General features: G+C 37.9%; 1 protein-coding gene across 15 annotated transcripts in view; it reads left to right on the top strand.

The window, feature by feature from the left end:
- The window catches only part of MCTP1 (multiple C2 and transmembrane domain containing 1), a 458,878-nt gene that overhangs the window by 206,425 nt on the left and 229,189 nt on the right, over positions 1-23,264 (top strand). For all 15 annotated transcript variants that reach the window (XM_053911857.2, XM_053911814.2, XM_053911815.2 and 12 more), the window contains exon 3: positions 21,494-21,636. In XM_053911857.2, coding sequence (XP_053767832.1) covers positions 21,494-21,636 — 143 coding nt within the window. The remainder of the gene's footprint in view (positions 1-21,493; positions 21,637-23,264) is intronic.

Genomic DNA, 23,264 nt, shown 5'->3' on the forward strand with positions numbered 1-23,264 from the left:
TCCTAGAGCAAAGCCTGAGACAGGAATTGGAATTTCTTTGGGGGATAATCCCAGAAAGTAGAGATAAGGGTAAGGGTAAGACCGGGAAGGAAGGAGGTATTATAGAGTGAGTGAAGAAGCAGGTTACTTCTGGAACTTCTTGGATGTGATGTCGAATGCCCCCAGAAAGTCTTAATAAGGAAGCAAAAAGATGAGTTATTTATTTAGCAGTTCACATTTGCCATTTCCTAAGGCCAGCTCCCAAAGGTGTGGTACCTGTGGCCGGGGCCATGCATGAACTATGCAGGCTCCTGTGCCTGCAAAAAGTCTTAGGTGCTTGAGATATGAATGGAGATAGAAGCCCTTGGTGTTTATGGAAGCTAAGAGTGCAGACAGGATGTGGCTAGACACCAACAGCATTTGCTTCAGCATAGGCTCGGCATGAAGGGACCAGAAGTCAGTCACTGAATAATTAAGCAAAGCCTCATCTGTAAAATGGGGATAACAAGTGCATCTGCCTCTCGGGCTTGCTCTAAAGATTAAGTGAGATTCTATACGTGACATTTTAGGACACAAAGCAAACCCTCTGGTCATGTAGTTTCATAATCAACAACAATGTTATTATCAGCATGACATTAACTAAAATGAAATCAGTGGATATTTTGGCAAGGACTCTTAGTCATTATTTTTAATGTGTCTTAGATATTCTAATGGGTTCCGGCATTCAGCTTTAGAGTTTTAGTTATTGAAGAGTTTCCATGGTCTTATGCCACAGTAACACACCCTAGCTTTTGCCCGAGATGTTGTGGACAGCCAACTCCTCTTATGTCTTTTGTGCTGCCTGCTCCAGGGCAGCAGCCCGTTCACCTCTCAGGGAAATAAAAGTAGGATTCTTGTTGAGAATTGAAAAGAGCAGTCATTTTTATGATGTTAAGGATATTTCCCATACTTTCTTTCCTAAATCATATTTTGTACTTTCTCCTTGAGTGGCATACTCACATTTCCTTAATTATGTCAGACTTGTACTCTGAGATGATCAGTTTTCAAGATGGCAAGAAAAATAAAGCTATAAAAAGCAATTGGTATCACAGAGTATTTAAAATTATTTGAAGTTCACTTTTTACTGATTTCAGTTTCAGTATTCTCATTCAATAATGTTGAGAAATTAAATTATTCTTCACTGTTATGAATAATAGATGTCATAGAGGAAGCCAAAAAGTGTTTCTTTGTACTCTAGCATACACACCAAAAAATCAATGGAGTGAAAGCACAAAACATGTTAAATGGATAATTATTGCTCTTGAAATACATTAATGTAGAGTATCAATAAGGAGAAGATGGAAGATTACAGTTTAACTTTCTACAAAAAAATAAGGAATTGCCCTTAAAATTTCATTAGCAAAGACAAGAACATTTTAGATTACCAAAGCTTAATGGTATATGTACTACCACTTCATGGATTTTGAATCTTTATAGTCTTGTGAAAGCAAAGCATTGTACACCCTACTTTTAAGAAGTCCAGCATAACAGTGGGAGAAATGGTAGGAAAAGCAATATGGGAAATCCCTAGGGAGAGAGGCCTGCCAAGGAGGGCCTCAGAGTTGGTAGTCCTATGATTTATCTAAGCTTTGGGCCTCTTCCTGAAGAGCTTGTGGAGAGGTCTATGAAATAGGATGAAAGAAGCTGGTTAAATAAAATTGCATCTAGGACCTGTGGTATAGGCAGAATTCTAAACTGACCTCTAATGATCCCTGTCCTTATTAATGAATCCCCTCCCTTTTAGAATGGGTGGAACCTGTGGATATGATGGCATGTCACTTCTGTAATTATGCTATATTATGGTATATGACAAAAGTGTGGGGGGTTTTGCAAATGTAGTTAATGCCTCTAATCATTGACTTTGAGTTAAAAGGGAAATGGTTTTTGGTGGGTCTGATATAACCAGGTGAGTCTGTGAAAGGGCTGTTGCCCTCTTTGAAACAGAGAGTTTCTCTTGCTGACTTTGAAGAAGTGCACGGCATGTTGTGGAGGGAAAATGGAGAGGAGTGGCCTCCAGGAGCTCAGTGCTTCTGTCTCACAGCTGCAAGGATCTGAGCTCTGTCAACCACCCGAATGAGCTTGGGAAGTGAGCCCAGAGCTTGGGAAGTGATCCCAAAGCCCGGGTAAGGACTCAGTGCAGCTGACACCTTGATTTCAGCCTTTGCAACTGTGAGCAGAGCTCCCAGTTATGCCAAGCCTGAAACCTTGAGATAAGAAATGTGTGTTGGCAACCCCCCCAGGTGGCTTGGTCGGAGCATCATCCCGTACAAAAGAAAGGTTTGCGGTTCGATCCCCAGTCAGGGAATGTATGGGAGCCACTGATCAATGTTTCTCTCCCTCTCTCTCTTTCTCTTTTCTTTTCTCTCTAAAATCAATAAACATATCCTTGGGTGAGGAAATAAATAAATAAATGAAATATGTATTGTTTTAAGCCACTTAAAATTCCTGGTAATTTGACACACTAATAGAAAACTAACACAGGGTTTAAGTTAAGGAGACAAAATGGACCTTCACTGTCTTTCCTTCTAGATTGCCCAGCCTGTTTCAATTCTTCTAGAAGATACTCTTAAAATACTCTTTGAACCACTGGAGTTAACCAAATCTTAAGCAGTTTTCCTTAACAAGGCTAGAAGTGGAGAACCAAATAAATTAACATGTGGCATTATCAGATGCCAAGTTGTTTTAAAAAACCTACTTCCAAAAATCGTTTTTATGACCTCCAATAAACAGAATTATTAAAGAGCACTTTCATTTGACTAAAAGATTAGCATTTGGAAAATATATTCATTACTTCTTGAGGCAGCAATCCTTTACTTGAATACAATAGAAATCAATTGTCACATTTCTAAGTGGAAACGTGGATGTTAGGGAAATGACTCAGCCTCACCCCCCGCAAAAAAAACCCCTCCGTGCTGTTAAGGTAAAAGTATTTTTAAAAGATATCTCTATCTCAAGAATAGATAGTAATAGAAGCTTTCAGAGCTTTCAGTATTAACAGAAAGTAGATTTTCCTTAACTTGGGAAGAAACTGATTTAATAAAATTATAGTGAAACTACTGTAAAGAAAACAAGTAAATCGAAATATAAAAATAAACATATATCCTAGGCTAAGAGGACAAAATTGCTGAAATTTAAGTACAGTTCTTCCTAGTCATAATGTATGGAGTATCTGTAGCAAACAGGATTAATATCTCTGACCAGAGCAAAGGAAAAATCAATTATTTGGACTTTCTAATTTTTATATAGTTTTGTAATGAGAATGTGATTAAATGTGAAAGGCCAAAGCACACAGAGAAAGCCCATAAAATTCCTTGTGTAAACCTGCACTCAGCATTAAGAAACTCGCCAAGGGGTTTTACCTGTAGCAGTGAAGGCTTCGGGCCTTTCATGGAATCATGCACTTGACTTATCAAAAACAGTGCACCGCCTCCTAGCCACAAGTCACGGAATGTAGCTATTATTGCCTATGCACACACTTTAAGTTATGTGCTCTGGTTTTGTAGATTGTGCGGACGACTGTCTGGAGGGAGTCCCAAGATGTGGCCTAAATTAACTCATTATTAAAAGACCTCTGTTGTGCTCTTTGGCCCTTGAAATATTATTCTCTGTGCCAATCTTAGACAGATTCTACTTTCCACTTGCACTGCATTTTAGAATTCTGTAAATATTGCTTTTTCAGAGTTTATCTTGGACACAGGTCATAAGAATGCCTCAGATACCATGGGTGAGAAGAAGGCCACGAAAAAGCACAGAGACTTTTGTATGTTATTTTGTATCCTGCACCTTTACCATGTTCGACTTTGGGTGGTGGGCACACAATGCAACATACAGCTCTCGTGTCATAGAAATGTGCACCCGAAACCTATGTGACCATATGAGCAAATGTCATGCCCAAAATGTAATTTTTAAAAAAGCACAAAGTGTTACAAAATGAATTTCCAAGAGCACCCTGTGTGTTCAATGCCTACCATATTGCCCGTTCTAGGAAGCGCCCTTCACATCTGGAGTTCTGCAACATGCCGCCCTGCAGGGTCCCGTGCTGCTAGTGCCATAGATGACAATGAGGTTAATAATCGTTACACCTGCCAACAAGAGATTCCATACTGTAAAATAATAAAACGATGTAGTATAAAATTATTTTGAAGATTTGGTGACTGAGACATTTAAAATGATAAGAACAGTGCCTGGCAAATACTATGCATGCGATAAGTGTTAACTACTTTTATCAAAGTAACAAGCATGAATGGACATAGCAGAGAGCTTGGGTGTTTTGAAGTGTGAACTACTAATTTTTAGGGAAGGAAACAACAACCCTGTATTACATTCCTAGTAAAACAGATTACGGTCAGTGGGCTGGAGTTTAGCACAGCTCCAAGGTAACACATGCTGGGATACTTTGCTACAGAATATGGAAAACAAAAAAAGTAACTAGGTAGAGGTTGAGGAAATAGATAAGAGCAGACTATTTTTTACACACACACACACACACAATGATAGTCACATTCTCCATTTCTATAGCATTTTAAAATTTTTCATACTTTAAAAACTTCATTCTGACCACAGAGCCAGATAGAAGTCAGACATACACTACCCGTGTTTTGAGAGTGAGGTAAACAGAATTTACGAACTGTCACAATCACAAACTGGTGAAAAGGTAGAGTGTAGGACTTGGGTTTGGATTTTTTTTTTTAAGTGAAAAGCTTTGGAACTGGGATAATTTGCAAATCTTAGGTATTTTGGTGCTGGCAGCATTGTTACCAGTCCCTCGGGGAAGGCCTTTGATCTGTACTGTGCGTGTTCAAATAGACATTGTGGGTGTGAAAATCTAAAGAGAAGAGAAAATAAAAAATATACCTTCTTTCAAATAATACAAAAATTGAAACTGTTAATGACTGGGGCTTCAATCCTTGTTGCATTTACTATGGCATCCACACTCAATTATCCACACTGCTGAATGATGTGACCGTCACATATCGACATTCAATGGTCCGTTTTACTGACCTGTGTTACTAAGGAAAGATGAGCTATTATTCAGTGTCAAAGGAAGTACATGGTTACACTTAACCACTCATGCACTTTTTCTTTCCAATTTTTTGTTTGATCAGATTAGTTTATTGGGCTAGCCTCTAAAGATAACTATGATTTGTTTGTTTTCTATAAAATATTATTTTTCCCAGCATCGATGAAGTATAATTGATAAAAATTATACCTTTAAGGTGTGCAATGTGATATTGCAATATATGTGTACACTGTCAAATGATTACTCCAATCAAGCTAATTAGCATATTTATCACATCACATAGTTACCTTTTTTTGTGCCGAGAGCACTTAAGAGCTACTGTTCTGGCAAATTCAAGTGTACATTAATAATGTATTAACACCTTAATACATTATGAATGGATTATTATGTATTACCTAGGGTATAATATATTAATATGTTATTATTAATATATTATAGTCATCATGACATATGTTAGGTCTCTGGAACTTAGTTATAACTGAAAGTTTATACCCTTTGACCTGCATCTCCCCATTGGCCCCACCCCCGAGCATCTGGTAGCCAACATTCTACCCCCCATGAGTTTGACTTTTTTAGATTCCACATGTAAATGAGATTATGCAATATTTGTCTTTGTTTCTAGTTTATTTAGCTTACTGACTTCCAGATTCATCCACTGGGTCACAGATGGCACAATATCCGTTTTTAAGGTTGAATGACATTCCATTGCATATGTATACCCCATTTTCTTTGTCCATTCACCCAGTAACAGGCACTCAAGTTGTTTCCTTATCTTGGCTACTGTGAATAATGCTGCTGTGAATGGGGGCATGTACCTACCTCTTTGAAATAGTTATTTTATTTCCTTTGGATGTATACTCATAAGTGGGATCTCTAGATCAATGGTAATTCTATTCTTAAACTTTGAGGAAACCATTGTTTTCCACAGTGGCTGTACCATTTTGCATTCCCTCCAACAGTGCACAAGGATTCCAATTTCGACACTTCCTCAGCAACACGTTTTTTTTCCTTAATAGTAGCCATCCTAGTGGGCACAAGGTGGTATCTTACTGTAGCTTTGATTTTCATTTCCTATCACTCATGTACTTTTCTGGTACCTGCTATCATAGATTCTCATCAGCTCTGAAGATGATGGTTTTTATAACATCACCATGGTCAAAATCTTTTCTTGACAACTTGCTTCCTGATGCTGGGAAAATTTGAAGACTTTTAAGCAATGAGTAATGCTCCCACTGAGAGATTTTAATTGGTTTCATCACATAGTCACATAAATCTTTTGTATAATACTTAAAATGTCATGGATATTTTGGTTACATCAGAATTTGTTAAATGAGATGTAAAAGAACATTGATGTATGATTTAATCATACCTATTATAAAGTTTATTAGCAAGTGTTCTCTTCTAGATTATAGAAAATGTCAATGTTAGGTTAGTATTTAATTCTCAAAAATACCTTATATGTAATATTTATAAATATTATGTTTTTAATATATATAATTTGTTTTAGGTAATTTATTTTTATATTAAATGCAAAGTGAATTTCTATTTTAAGTAAATTTCATATATCTTGAAACATTGTATGTAATATGTAATATTTATAGATATTATGTTTTTAATATATATAATTTGTTTTAGGTAATTTATTTTTATATTAAATGCAAAGTGAATTTCTATTTTAAGTAAATTTCATATATCTTGAAACATTGTTTGTACTTAAGACTGTAAACTCATGACCAGCTTAAAGAAAAGTCACCCATAAGCTTTAAAAGCTGATTGTTTCCCATGGCTCTGTGGATCCAGCGTTTCACCTTTTTGACATCCACACTTAAGAGCAGATATTTGTAGTTAAGATTATAGATTTCAACTTTCCACCTCCACTGCTTCCTTTATGTTAACATGATTACATCAGAATTCTTTAATCTGACATTCAAGACTCTTCACTTACTGATCCCACCTTCAGTGTTGAACAGTTTGATCTCTTACTAATTCCCCTCTTCCCATTTTTCCATTTCAGCCAGTGTTATTTTCATAGATTTCCTAAAAGCATACATTTTTACCTGTTCCTGATTTGGTTTTTTTGCCTTGCCCTCTTTGCCAACTCAAGTTCCTGGCCAAAAAACTTTCTCCAAGGACTAGGTTCTATGCTGAGGGCCTTATTTTAAAGGATCCTTGACAAGCAAAAATGAGTGCAGAACATTTAAGATAGTGAGGAATGGTAAGTAAAGATGAATAGGAAAGGCACTGGAAGGTAGTAATACTGGAGATTTATGAGGATACAGACAACTTGATTCAAGTATTTGGAAGACTATTACATAAGAGGGATTACTCACTTTTTGCTCTAGGTCTAGAGTCTACAAAACAAATGTAGGGCTAACTGGGGAAAGTTTTGATACAGCAGTTATGTGACTCACTTCCATGGGAAAAAATTCATAACAATTTAAATAACTCAATAGTCACAATGCAGTACTGAGCTCATTTGTTGGATTGTGGAAGCAACTGCTAGTTGCCCACCAAGATCCTTTCTCCCATCTTTCATCATATGAGCTCCCACGTGTTAGACAAGCATAAGGTTTCTCAGCTAGAGCTGGCGTTCACCAGCCTTCCTTGAAGGGAAGTTCTAAGTTCTGGGCAATGAGATGTAAGCAGAGCAGTATGGGCTATTTTGGGTAGTGCAACTTCTGGGTCAGACTCCTAAGACAAACGCACAAGTGTTACTCCAGCTTTCTTCCACCTTCCTTCCAGCGGGGAGATGGAGAGAAGAAGACTAGCTATCTTGAACACTACATGACCTCACTGATATGTGGGACCTAAAAAAACTGAACTTAGAAATACAGGGGGTTTGTGGTTCCCAGGGTCTGGGGGAGGGGAGAAATGCATAATGGTGATAAAAGGGTTAAGACTTTGAGTTATAGGATGAATTCGTCCTGGTGATCTAATGTATATTGTGGTGACTGTAACTGATATTGTATTGTATACTTTGAATTGTATACTTGAAACTTGCTAAGAGAATAGAATTTAAATGTACTCACCACAAAAAAAGGTGACTATTTGAGGTAATAAATGTATTAACTAACCTTATTGTGATAATTATTTCACAATATATATCAAATCATTACATCATATACCTTAAAATTATACAATGCCATATGTCACTTATATCTCAGTAAAGCTGGATAACAAGAGTAAATCTCTTGGACCAAGGGCCATGAGAATGGTAGAATTGTTGTATTGAGCTAGGATTGCCTCAGCGTCTATGGTTTTGAAGGAAGTGAATGAATTTCTCTCTAGTTTAGTCCATTATATATTTTTAATCTCTTTGTTATGGCAGCTTAGGCAGCCCTGTAGCTAATACACTGATACCCTTTATAAGAAAGTCTTTCATTAATTTCAGCAATTTTCCTTAAGCTTTTTAAAATTTCTCCAAGTATACGATAAACGTGTTGTTCAAGGTGAACACATTCATTTTCTATTGCTTTGTAATTAATTTACATTAAGTTTAGCAGCTTGAAACAATACCCATGTAATAGTTCACAGGCTCTGTGGGTCCGGAATCTGGACACAGCATAAGCGAGTTCTCTGCTCAGAGTCTCACAAGGCCAAAATCAAGGTGTCAACTGGGCTGAACTTTTATCTGGACCTCTTCCAAGTTCATTCTTGGTATTGTTACTGGACTGAAGGGGTTCACTTGCCTGTGCACATCAAAGCTCAGTGAGACACAAACAGGAGTCTGCAGCCAAGAAAGTAGGATTTATTAAGGAGATGGCACCATGCCCAGAGTCTCAGGTAGCTATGCTCCAAGATCACTGTCCCCAGTGGCTTTCAGGGGATGGATTATATTGGGAAGAAATCACTCATCATGGTGACTAATAGAGTTAGGATTGTGGTCTCTACTGACTGGTTGGCGCTAGGGTAGTTGATCATTGCATCTGGTCCTGATGTCAGCCATGGAGTTGCTCTCTCCAATTTCACAAGGATTTTTTTCTGTGGAGTTGTTCTGCTTTCCTGGGTCCAGAGCTGAAACACAATGGAGGCCAACATATTGTGTTTAGTTTGATTGAAAACTCTGTCTTAATAGTCAGTAGACCCAGAGCATTTTGTCTAAGACATCTGATGCTGATCAGACCTCATTGTTTTAAGGGCTTAATGATTAAGCAAGGGAGAGGGAGGCAGGTGAGTCAGGGCATTCAATGAGGTCAGTCTGAGTCAAAGGGGAAAAAACAACAAAATAAAAGGCAGTTTAAAGGCAATAAGATTTCTGCACATAGTTTTGGAAGAATTCAATTGTTTGCAGCTCAGAGTCTGAAGTTCCTGTTTTCTTGCTATCTGCCACTAGAGGTTTCTTTAGCTCCCAGAGTCCAGTCTCAGGTCCTTCCCATGTGACCTCTTCCATTTTCTTTTCTTTTTTTTTTTTAAGATTTTATTTATCTATTTTTAGACAGAGGGGAAGAGTGGGAGAAAGGGAGAGAAACATCAATGTATGGTTGCTTTTGGCACACCCCCCACTGGGGACCTGGCCCGCAACCCAGGCATGTGCCCTGACTGGAAATCGAACCCGTGACCCTTTGGCTCGCAAGTCGGCTCTCAATCCACTGAGCCACACCAGCCAAGGCACCCCTTCCATTTTCAAAGCAGCAATAGCATGTCATATCCTCCTCATGCTTCAAATCTGTTTTCTCTTACCAGGAAGAGGAAATTTAGGTCTACTCTGACAGTCTCCATTTTGATGACCTCAAAGTCAACTTGTTAGTAACCTTAATTGCACCTGCAAAATCCCCTTTGTCATTCAAGTAGCATGACCACAAGATGACATGTCATCACTCATAGGCCAGGGATTGGAACAAGAAATCTTGGGGGTACATTTTCAAATGCACAGTAGGAAAGACGTTTACCACCAGCTTCCAGTAATGGCTCTCTCGTTATGTCTGTGGCAAGCCGTCAACGTTCATAGATTCTCATAGCCTTAAGGATGACACTTTAATGGCAAATGTTGGGTGTCAAATCTCATTTGATCATAATGCGGACATCAACAGGAGTCATAGCAGATTCTGGAAATGATTTGTATTTGATTATATTGTATTATATAGAGCGTATAACACTAAATTTTAAAAGATGTGGTGTAAGCATAAAGATGAGAAGTGTAAAATTCACATATATTTTACACACATTATTAACCTTTAGGTTGGCTTTGTCCAAATATTTTAGACCAGCTAGTCTTAAATTTAGAAATTACTTTGAATCATTTAAGAAAACAATAGACCTCCCCTTTTATAATTGGCCCATTGAGTACATTCTGTTTTTTAGGCATTGGTAACTCTCTATTCAAAGACTGATCATTTAACATCAGACAATGCAATCTTAAACTATTTTTATCTATTTAATAATTTACTGTCTATTTTAACTCACTTGAAGAAAAGTTCCAAGTCCTCACCCAGGGTCAGTAGATTCCCCCATGACCTGTCGTCCCACCAAGCTCTGACTTTGCCTCCTTCCACTCACTTTCTGGTCACTCGCTCCATCCACACTCGCATTCTTCAGGGCCTCCACACTTCTGCTCCTTCTGCCTGAAATGTGCGTTAGACCCCTTTCCGTCTCTGTGGGTGAGGCTTCCCCTCTGCACTCTAGCCAAAAGAGCAGGCCCTCCGACCTCTACCTGTGGTTTTATGTTTCTTTGTGCACCTATAGCCACGTGCGTGGCATGTCATCTAGCTCTTCATCGGCTCCTTGCCTGCTTTCCTGCACTAGAACGAAAGCTCCAGGAGAGTAGGGACTTTGTTGTATGCTCTGCTGACCTCAGGAGCCTAGTACGTAACAGATATCTGGTAGATGTGGTTGAACACATGACATGTATTTCAGAAAAGGAAAAAAATTACCAGTTAGAGAATTCACTCACTTTGTAAACTAGCAGAAATCTTGTATTACGAAAAAGCCTCATTTTCTTTTAAAAAGTAGCAGCATGTTAACGGAAAAGGAAAAGTAGCAAGTTGGCAGGAAGGCAGAAGGCAAGAAAGAGTGAGTCATGGGGAAATGTAGGGCTTAGTGTGACCCTACAGTCACACTAAGTCACCCATTGGTAGGTTTCTTAACCTACCAATGCTGGCCGTGGCCCACTAGAGAGTTGAAGGGGGAATGCTGTGTTGAAGATAGGAACAAGAACTCACAACACCTACCACTATTCCACACGCTGTCTTTTCTTCTATCAGTGACGACATGCTTTAGCAGGATAATTGCAAGTTTTGAAGTCACTTGTCACATTAAACACTTATTAACTGTTTTTAGCATAAGGGGCAAAGGTTTTTTTTTCATTGTTCCTCAAGTATTTTAGTTACATTGTAGGTGTTAACATTTCTTTGCTTATCTTTTTCACTTGCTTATAAAACTTATATAACTATTGAATATATCAAATAATACTGTAATTGAATAAAAGCCTCTCATTAATACTCCAGGGACATGGAGGTAACTGTAATCATTCTCCTGAAACTTATATTTTGAAAAGAAAAAAGCATTGTTAATTGCTTACTTGTAGAAGCATATCCTTTAAAAATTCTCTCATTGAAACGCGATGGAGATGATTGTCAGCTTATTGTATCTTTCTTTTAATGACCTCAGACATTCAATGTGTCGGTGACTGAATACATTAAGGACCACACATGCTTGGAAGGGGCACCTGTGAAACAGGGACTAGCTATTTTCTTATAGCTCTAAAGATCCAGAGGAGGCAGGTTAGCTCTATAACATACATTTTATAGCAGACCTGTCCCAGATACAATACTGTATCATGCAATGTGTGTGTTCAACAAATACTGAATTTAATTTTGAAGTGCCAGTTTGGAGGTATTTGAACTGCCTCTGTGGTCCATCTACATGACCACGTGTCTTCTGTCCCTTTTGTAGCTGAGATTTTTGTATTTAGTGAAAGACTGGATGATGTTTCTTCTAATTCTAAGACTTTATGTTTTTACAAGACTATCAGTCATCACTCTGTTTTGAAGAGAAAATATTGCTGAATGAGAAGATGAACAACATGCATAATATGACTTTGTAAAATTTTTGTTCCTGCTGTTAAAATAAGTAAAATTTAAAAAATAGAAACTTTTAAATGTCACTAAATTCTAATAAAATCCTAAGGTAATATATAACTATTATAAATCCTTAGAACTGCATTTTTTGTATTAGCTCTTTGTAAAGAATCACTATTTGAATAAACTATTAATCACTTGATGGGATATTTTATAAATTGGATTTTAAAAGTATTTTTAAAGACTAAAAATCAATGAAGATTTTTTCTTTAAGGCCTTCAATCATGCATTTTAAAAATTATTTGTACCAAATAATGTAATCATAGTGTGATTTGCATTAATTTTTATATTGGTTAAGACAAATAATTCTAAGCAGATAAACACCATCCATCAATGACTTCATAACATGTAGACTCTTACATCTTGCTTTTATCGTAGTCTGGCATGGACCAGTGATGGAGGGTAGGGCCCCAGCTCTGCTTTCCAGTCATTGAGACCTGACTTATTTTGCCCTTCTAGCGATACAACCTCCTGTTTAGTCCTCAAAGTCTTTTCTCTTCGGCCTGCGGATGATAAAATAAGAGTCACACATATGAGGTTTTTCATGCACCAGGCTTAGAATCAACACACATCCTATTCTGGGTTTATGTTCAGTTGACCAGAATGCAGCCACATGGCCACTCCTAATTTTAAAGGAGTCTGGGAGATGTAGACCAGCTATGTGCCTGAGAAGCAAAAAAGCATAGATAGTGCCAAGAAATAGCAGATCTGGCTACAATCTACCTTTCTAGTCACCAAATATCTGGTTCACTCTTCTTCCTGAACATAGAACACATTCACCCTTCCCAAGGGAAACAGCCCAAAGTCCTATACGGTCATCGCATCCAGCTCTAAGTCCAGGATCTCTAAATAGAAGGAAATCCTTTATCAGGTCCACATGTGGTTCTTGTAGCCCAGTGAGTTATGAATCTGCCTGCCACTTTGCCATACCCATTCTATATATAATGAGCACAAGGAAAGCATGGGAGGCTTAGAGCAGTTGCTTGTCCATAGCAATTTTGAAGTCCCCACTTATTTGGACCACTTACCTGAGAGACAGGGAAATTCCTTGGTTAGAACATTGTTTGGGGAGAATCTCCTTGCTCATTGTTTTCTCAGGCAAGTGGCTCCACCATCTGAGAAGTTCTTCCCTACCTATTACTACCCTCTGAAGCTGTATCTGAAATGGGTGGGGGAAGCTGCCCTCCTTGGGCATGTACGGCTTTCATGTTCTGCTTCCTGCTGGCACACGATCAAGGATCTCAACCAGCTAAGTTCCTTCTCTCACAACACTCAGTAGGCTTCCCTGTGACAATAGCATCACCCAATGTTCGTTCTTAGACATACTCCGCAAACATGATTTATTCCTTTGCTCCTTCTTTTCAACACAATGGCGGATACCTTAAGACCAACATGCTTGAGTGGGAAGGCCGATCTGACCTTGGCCTCTAGGCTGTTTTAATTATCTTTTGTTGTGCAAAGGCTTTTTCAATCTTATTTTCTATTATTTGGGATCAAAAAACAGCTTTTCTAATTCTTTACTCCATTTTGTTTCTATGTTGAAATCACACCACTTTCACCTGAACTCATTGCTTTCTTATGATTACTTACTGAAGGCCACCAATTTTAGAAACTGCACTCTTTTCCAACCATCCCCTAACGCCGAGGTTCAACAGCAGCTAGTCTGCCTTTCAAGTTATCCCAGGAACACTTTTACCAAACATTCACCTTGGCCTAACAAGGCTGCCCAGACTGCCGGTGTTACCTGTCTTTCGTTCCATTCAGTGACTCCAGATTTCCGGCCCTCAGTGTTGGGGAAAAGGAGAGAGGATTGTTTATGGAAAGATGTCATGGGTTAGGCCTGCAAGTGGGAAACAGCTCTGCTCACGTTCCATTGGCCAGAACCCGGTCCTCAGTCACATGGCCACACCTCAGTGAGAGGTCTGAAAAGTGTGGTTTAGCTCCTTGCCTGTGAAGAAGAGGAAAACACAGATGTCAGGGAAGGCAGCAGTTTCAGCCATATTTCTCTGTACGTATGAAAATAGCCTTCCTTCTATACATTTTGTGCAAAAACAGGACAGTTTTCACTGTATATTTAGTATATCTACTTATTAGACATGCAGCATAATAATAGAAGAGATGTCCCACGCATATTCACTCACCTTTATCCTGGCATGGTTTCTAGTTCATTGTTCTGAATAAATCCAATCAACCAATTAAGTAAAATCTCTAAGCAGATTGCTACTAAAATGAGATTTTTTAAAAAGCATTTTGTAAAACTAGGGCAGATTGGCCATTTTTGGGAATTACAATAAATATCAATTTCCACAGTTTGGGAAAGTAGCAATGGCAAAATGTTTACGATTGTAGAAGGCATAGCATAACGCTTTTGTGATATTAAGTTTTGTGTATGTAAGATTCAGTATTTGAGAATAAAATTCAAATGAGATTCTTAGAATCATAGTGAATAAGAGTGAGGGAGAAAGAGCTGGAAATAAAGAGGGTGCAATTTAAGCACTAGTGACTTCACAAGTTTCTGTCATTTGGAGACGATGCACGCGCTCACGCACTCAGTTACACAGCAGTGTTTTCAATCAGCCAGCATTTGTTGATCGTGCGTGATAATCCAGGGGTTGTTGCCAGACACCAGGGACCAGAAGTAAACAACAAGGCTTGAATGTGACAGGTGCTACTTACTGTAGAGGATGTTGGGGAGCATAAGAGAAGAACCTAGTGACGTCCAGGGGATGACTCAGGAAAGCTATCCAAGCAGCAAGGAGGCTTGAGTTCAGTGGTGGCAGAGGACTGAGGTGGTGAAGGATGTTCAAAGCAGAGGGAGAGGGACGAAGGGGGCATGGCATTGGGGAGAAGCTGTGGATGTGAGGTGCTGTGTCCTATGATGAGGGGTCTGGTAAAAGATGAGTCTGAAGAGTTAGTAGCAGACCACAGTTTCTATGACATCCTCAGGAGTTTGAACTTTATTCTGAAATCTGAAAAAGCAATAAGGAATTTTAGAGCAAGGAAGTAACATCAGATTTTCCTGTCAGAAAAGTATCTAAGCATAGATTTTGGAGAATGCATTGGAGCGGAGAGGATTAAAAGCAGGGAAGCAAGTAGGGTTTTTTTTTTTTCTCACAAATCAAGCTTGTGAATTTGCTAAAGAATGTATTATTCAATTACCATGCATTTTAATCATACTGTAATATAATTGTCTTAAGATTCTTTCAGTTAATGATAGTAATCCATCAATAAGTCATAAAACGATTTTTCATTGTTATTACTTATAGTTTTGATTGACAAAGAGGATTTTCTTGTTAGGGTTGAGATAACATTTTTTTAGTGGATATATTCTATGGGACTCGTTATTTTCACATATATTGTATGATACTTCCTTGTACTAATGTTTGTAATTATTTATAGGCTATTTTTCTTAATTTAACAAATAGAATTGCTATCTCTATATAACTAGGAATGAGAAATCTGAAAATAGTCATTATTTTTCTTCTATATATTCATATATTCTTAAATGATTAAAGATAGTAGCTAAATAGCAAATGTTACCTCAACTGAAATTAATTATATAACATATACATGTAATATATATATAATTTTTCTTGTGTATCCTGAACCTTGCATTTTTAAAAAATATGCCAAAATATTACTCATAAAAATCAATAGGCTCTGTCATATATACCTTCTCCGTTTTGTGTGTCTGGAAGTGCCTTCTCAAAGAAAGAAATTAATTAGCTTAGCTCTATACTGCATTTTATCCCAGCATTATTTTTAATTCATCTATGTGCTGTATAATGGTAACTAGGAAACATTAACTAAAATTCACTAGAAATTTTAAACTGACTGGAATATTCATATTCCTCATTATGGAAAAAGTGTTACTTTACTTTTATTTTGTTACATTAAGCCACATGTGATTATACATCTCTTACTTTTGAATTTTAATATATTTATAGTCTTTTAGCCCATGTAATATTTCCAGTGCTGGCACTTAAAAATCTCCAACAAAAAATGAGGAAGGAATGGAAGAACTTAAGGAAATGATTTTAACACATAAATATGGTACCTGTTTTGAAGATTTTAAAATTATTAGTGGAAATTAATTTATATTAAGACAATCTGCTGCTCTGAGTATGTTTTGAACATCACTATTTTTATAAGCCTTCTTCTAATATGTAGGACCGAGTTACATGAAATTGCCTTCTTTGTTGCATTTGGATAATAAAGGTTACTTTTGATATTTGTAGAAAAATTGGATACCTTCAGGAAGATCCAGCTTAAATTTGAGTTCTTTTTAAGTGGCCACACTTATTATTTAGAGTCACTTCTCTTTTTTCTTTTGTTGTCTTTTTGTTTCCTCTGCCTGAATGTGGAGCGGAGGTACAGTGACCACCAAACCTTAAAGGTGTCTTAAGACCAAAAACGAAGCAGGAAATTCCATAGAACATAACAGAATTTACTAGAGGGCAATTCACTTACAGGGAGTGGACAGACAGCACTGGCAGTTCCGCACAGGTTTTTCTCCACTGGAAGGCAGTTGTTACAGTAAATCGTTTATAGTACAGCTGAACTACTGCTGATGGATGAGACAAAGGGCCAAAGAGTGCAGCAGAGCCAGGAGCATACTTCCCGGTGGTCTTGTGGTGGATAATTGCTTAGCGCTGACGCTAACACCAGTGTGATATTTACCTCAGCTGTCATGTCTTCCTGGCCGTTAACTGAGAGGAATCTTTAGGATTGCATTGTGTAGGCTTATGGAACACAGCTAATCATTTGCTACAGAGCCTGTGTATACTGGCCAGGACCAGTGAGGCCAAAGTTAAATCAAGAATAGAGAAAGTGTGGGGCTTATCAAGATGGAGTCTGTTTGTTCACATCAACATCTGTACATCTTCCTTCTCCTTCTTCTTCTTCTTGTATAAAGAAGCTGAATTTTCAAATTCACATTGTTTTTGATGAGGATTTAGCATTATTGAAAATTACAAGTCTCTGAAATAGGAGTAGCTACTTATTTTCCTTGCATAATAGATTTGGAATAAGATTGATTTAAGCTTGTTAACCAGGAGGCTTATTTATTCTGAGAATGAAAACCAAGAGACTCAGCATTATATGGCTGTTTATGTTTTAAATATCTGTGATACAATTTGAAGGGGAGAGAGGCTGCCATCTGGTGTTTGCTGCACTCACTGCTGCACAGAAGGGGACCCCTTCAAAGTTTGGTTCTGTTGGACTTGAATTAAAGGCTGACCGATGATGTGGAATGTTGAAGTGCACATTGGTGGCCTGACTCTGAAAAAGATCGAATGTGGCAGTGGGGACATGTAATCCGCTACTACATGAAAAGACATTATACAAACCATGTCCTTTTTTTTTAAAACAGTTTGATCTTAGGGTACAGAATAAACAATGGATAGTCTAAAATTGTTGAAGCATGGATTAACAATTATAAAATAATTAATAATGTTTGCAAATAAGTTCTGAAGTTAATGTGATATGATAAAATGAATGTTGAAAGATTGCTCTTAAATATGACATTGATAGCAAAGTGAACTTTATTTTAGGGCTAGCACTTCCTACTTTCCTCTCCTGTATTTGTTTGCCCTGTTTTCATTTCATTATCACCATAAAAATGTTTTAATGAGGGTCATGACCCAGCTAATGATAATAAAGCACAAGAAAATGCCTGAGAACAAGTGTGCAGCAGGGATGCCTTAACTTTGAATTGCAGAATTTAATAAGTGTTAGTGCCATCTTGTGGTTCAATGCAATATTGCAAAAAAAACAACAGGCACATGAATCATAGTTTTTTAATTTTTTTTCCAACTAAACCTTTTTTGGCATTGTATATAGAATAAAGATTAACCACATTTCAATAGCTTATATTTGTTAAGGGTTTTCGTTATAATAAAATTCCATGATTTCACTGGAAAGTCTATTGTAATGAAAGAATCTCCAAAACATGTAAGATTTTCTTACCTGTGAAATATAATAAGGTACCACTTTTCAAAATGACATTGGGGGTAAGTTTTTGAAATATGAACTTAAGAAAAGTAGGCTCTATGGTCAAAGAAGTCTCATGTCATATCCTCTTCTTGGAGAGTCCATTATCTTATTTAAAGGCATAGAAAATGAAATCTATTTGATTTTGCTTTAAACCAGCATTTTTCAAATATGCTTGACCAAAGAACACTTTTTAAAAAGCAAATAATACCTATTAATATTATCATATAATAAATAGCTGAAATAAGCTTGGAAAAACACTTTCAAACATAAAAGATTAGGTACAATTTTTACTGACTCTAAATTAAAACAATGTCTCCAGTCCTCTATGTTGGAATCACAAGCTGAAGATTTTGAACTCTTAAGGACTCTAAGTCACCAAAGGTCACCTAAATTAATAATTTGAAAACAATTAGAATTTTCTTAAAGAAACTGGACTATTAACATACTATTAAATTTTAAGGATAGTACCCAGAGGGCTAATCAATGGTTGCAAAGAGAGAAGTGTAGCAGATTTATCCTGTGAACTCAGAATAAAGTAAGGAAAGCCAGGTGACTAAGTCCCGTGTGTGGGCATGTGCATCTGGTGTCCCCGTGGTGGTGACTATGAAATTTGCTAATATGTCTGCTCTCTCCAATCCAAGTCACCCTGTGGCCAAATCTACACGTTTATAACATATTTTACCATCAAAACATGTTTTCAAAGACCCTAAAAACAGCCTTTCTCTTTTTCTTATACCAGTTTGTGAGACCTTTGTGCCTGTCGTAGACTAAAAATTCTGTCTCCGATTCCTACCTTAACCCTTAGACCGACCCTTGTTAGCTGGATTGGTATTTCTTCAGCCTGTTGGATATTTACTGCCTCAAATGGCATCGTGGATAGGACAGAATGTTGATTCTGTACTAAGTGCTGATGATTTTTTAAAACAGTGACAAAAAAGGCTCTGGTGTTATGGTGCTTACTGTATTTTCACAGGTGGTAGCGGTTACACAGATGATTTTGAAAGTGAAAGGCAGTAGCTCGATCTAAGGTGTGACTGGGAATATACAAATGAGTACATGGATTTTAATACCCCCAATATGTGTATTATAATGCTCAGTTCCCAGGGTCCGCAGCCCTAGATGGAAACCACGAAGTTAAAAATAGCCATTTTAAATATTAAACATTTTAGTTGCATTGAGTCCCCTAAAGAACACAGTATAACAGGCTACTATGTACTAGTCTGCATCTGTGTTTATAAATATTTTTAAAACCTGGTACCCCTATGATAAAATTAAACTAAGCCAAATGGGAATTTTACAATGAGAAATTGGGATCATTATTTTATTATACACAGGTCTAGGCACACAAATACAAGGCATTACATTTATTTGGAGAATGTGGGGAGATTTGACACAGCCCCCAAGTGATTAAATAAGAAAAGCCCAAACCTCAAAGGCACCTTATGTTAGCAGAGGTGTTTATGTGTCATGGAGGTGAGTGGAGTGTTGAGGGAGGGATACAGATTGTGCGCCTAAGATCAGTATCATGGTTGCAATGCCTGATGTTTATATGGTGCTTTTCGGTTTTCATTGCCCCACTCATATTTTTAAATCATATAGATATAGTTATCAACTATAACTTCAGTGGAAAAACCTGAAAAATCAAACACAATTTTATTATAAGGGCCTCGTATAAAGAATTATTTCCTGAGGATGAAGGTTGTCACACATTGGAATTTATCTGGGACGTCACTGATACTCCTTCTCTAGGAATTCTTAATAACAACATCGACTCATTAGATCGAGACTGCTCTCCTTTGTCAGTCAGAATGGTGGAAATGGTATAGTATACAGCATCCAGCACAGGTAAAACCCCTTTTTATCACAAAGCCTTTTATTACAAAATCATAAGCGTGTAATTCTGTAGTAAAACAGTATTACACTCTAGCACACCATATGTCATTTTAGGTGAAATGTTCACATTAAAACTATAAATTATTAAACTCATATTATTACCCTACCAACCACACTCAAGCAGGTGTTACTTGCCAGGCCCTGTGTGTGGAGGTGTGTAAAGGCCCTCCCTCTTGCAGGTGTAGTAGAAGCACAGGCATTAGAGTCAAACATCCTTGATGGAATCCTAACTCCACCTCTTGCTAACTGTTGTCCATTAGCAACTTACCTGACAGCTCTGATTTTTTATCATCTTTGGGAGCGTGGGTGGTATTAAAGGATAATATGAGGTATCATATTATTTCATAAACATTTGTCACCTTCTATAGGGAACCGTTCCACGTGTGGGAAATGTAGCCCAGCCCCCACTCGGAAAAGCCAGTGGGGAGTGAGGTCCAGCAGGCAGGACCCATGCCCACAGATAGGTTCTCCCATGGGGAATCAGGTCTGCATTGTACCTAGACCGCTATGAGGCTTGCTCTTGCTAAAACTCCCTCACCCTGAATTGAGGCAGCAAATGTTTACTGAGTATCTTTAACTTCCTAAAATCTGAGCTAAACTTCCCAAGTATGGAGTGTAACCAGTTCGACCACTTTTCCCTTTACATTTGCAAATATCCTTCTTCTTTGATGTAATTAGCAACATCCTCTCCTTTGTTTTCTGTAAAAGGTAACCACCCAAAGCAAACCTGTGCATAGTAAATGAGGACCATCCTTGATGTAATGTGCCTAGAAAAACAATAAAAGCCTGTCCAGGAGGGGTCGGGGCCCTCTCTCTCACTTAAACAGCGGCTGTGCAGTCCCTTCTCTCCACAGGATTTCTGTAGTCCGTGTGAATTTGCCTATTGCTGCCACAGCACATGGATCCCACCGGCCGGGATCTGCATCGACCTTCCTCCTGATTCCTTCCTCCTGAGACCTTCATTTCTTCCTAACATTCAAAATTGAAACTACTGAGCAAGAGAGAATATGGGACCAAGGATGAAATTGAAGCCCAGTTTGAGACTCATCTTTGCCTAACTAAACCCATTAGTCTAGTATAAAATTTTAGCAGCTTATCTAAGTCTAAAACTAGTTAAATCAGCCAAGATCATGGATCATCCTTTGTATAGTTAACCAGATGGTACCAAGAGAAATGCCAGATTAATCCCTACCATTTATAACATGAATTAAAGGTACATATGCTGCATGCAATAGTTTTGAAAATACCAGAAGAGGGTAACTGTATTGTTACTGTATAGAAGGTTAATAATAATGACAATTATACTGACATAATTTATTGTCACTTCAATATTTCAGGAAAAATTTAGGAAAAAACTCTTATCCCTATTTTCCACGTGATCAGCTTTGTTGAACTTTTATTCCTTGAATACTTTCTGGTATTTAGGTGAGCTATTCTCTTCCCTCCACAGAAAGGCACAATTAACGTGGGTCGATCTGCATTTCTTTAACAGGCACAAGTGATCCTTACGTGAAGTTTAAAATTGGAGGAAAAGAAGTTTTTAGAAGTAAAATAATATACAAGAACCTCAACCCAGTGTGGGAGGAGAAAGCTGCCATTCTTGTCGACCACCTCAGGGAGCCTCTGTATGTGAAGGTGAGTCATTGTTTGGTTTTCCCTAATGCAATTTGACATAAAAATCCCTGTTTGATGGTTTTTTGTCATGTCTCTCTGACAAGATTTTTCACCAGAGGTACATTCTTCAGGACAGATCATTTAGGAGGGTCATGGAGTCCACCGTCTTCTGCTTTGTGCAGTCACCCGATTTGTGCGCTTTGAGGACATTTGCAAACAAGTCTCCATAGGAGCCAGCAGCAAGGAGAGCTCACACAGAGCCCAGCCTTTCTCATTAATAAGTCTGTCAGGGGACCTGCCAGTCCAGATTGCAAACAAAATGCTTTACCTGGAAAACGAGAAGGGTTAAGATAATAGCAAGAGAAATATTCTGGTCTCTGTTATATTATCAAAGATGGAAAAAAGGGTTATCTTTAGTTTGATGTAGTTTTTCAAAGAAGAAGAATTTACGGAGAGGGTTAGCACCCGAATTCCTTGCTTTGTTTTCATACGTGACTTTCCTTTAATTCATACCTTTAGATCGCATATTCATTTTGGCTCCTGTGTTCTGAGGACTCATTCAGTGACTAAACCTTTTTCTGCTTTTACCACATCACATGCCCCATCCTTTCCTCTAAATTGTTGCAACTGGCACAGAAGTCAAAACCTCACATCATTTTTTCAGATATCTCTGGGCACCCTCCTTCTTCTGAACTTTTCAAATGTATTACTTCCAGTTGTTTCTCTACTCCACAGAAAGGGGAAAAAAGGCACGATTTTATTAAAATCATAGCATGACAGCTTATAAGATCGATGACAAGAGAATTTCCTAAGTCTATAGTTGATAAGTCTCTAGAATTCATTATGGGGAGAATAGACTTGTCTTCACATAAGATAGAGTCTCAAGTGTACTTTGGTTAAAGGAAATCAATTCAATACAATAGTGAACATAATGTGTGATTGCATACGAATTATTAATGTGAGCGTATTCATCACCAACCCACCTTTCACCGACGAGAAGACCTGCAGGGTCAGAGATGTTTCTCCTGCTACTCGCTTCTGGAAGGAAAGAAATATTTACATGAGAAAAAAGGAAATACCTTCACAATAAAGAACTGAGTAGGGGATGAAAAAAGAATCTTAAGAAGACAAGTGGGATGTAAAGGAAATTTCCTCTCTAGGGAATTTTAGAAGAGATGAATGAAGCAGCTGCAGTCATGAAGAAAATGGATGGGAAGGGAAAGCAGGTGTGAATAAGGACACCTGGGCCATTCGGATGTCATTTAGTGTCCCTACGAGGAAAATCAGGGGAGGACAAGGAGTTACTTTTATGTTCATTTGTTGTGGATCTGTTCCTTTAATGGGATGTCTCTCTATGACAGTCGACGTGGAGCACCGGTCTTTACAAGGGTTACAAAGGAACTCCCCAAAATACATTAGATATTGGCTGGGTTCCTTCGCTTTTCTCTTGTGTTCAAGAATGAGTATTAATCTATATAAAAATCCAAATGTCAAAATGCATATTTCAAAAGGAATATTTTAACTGGCTCAAAGTGAAACAAAATGATGGAAAAATTTGGGGCTTGGTTGGAGAGAGCAAGGGCACGTAACAGATGTATGCCTACTGCACCTGGAGGCAGTCACACTGCGTGCAGAGGGGTGGCACCCTG

The sequence above is a fragment of the Desmodus rotundus genome, chromosome 1 (genome assembly GCF_022682495.2).
Source record: "Desmodus rotundus isolate HL8 chromosome 1, HLdesRot8A.1, whole genome shotgun sequence".
NCBI lineage: Eukaryota > Metazoa > Chordata > Mammalia > Chiroptera > Phyllostomidae > Desmodus > Desmodus rotundus.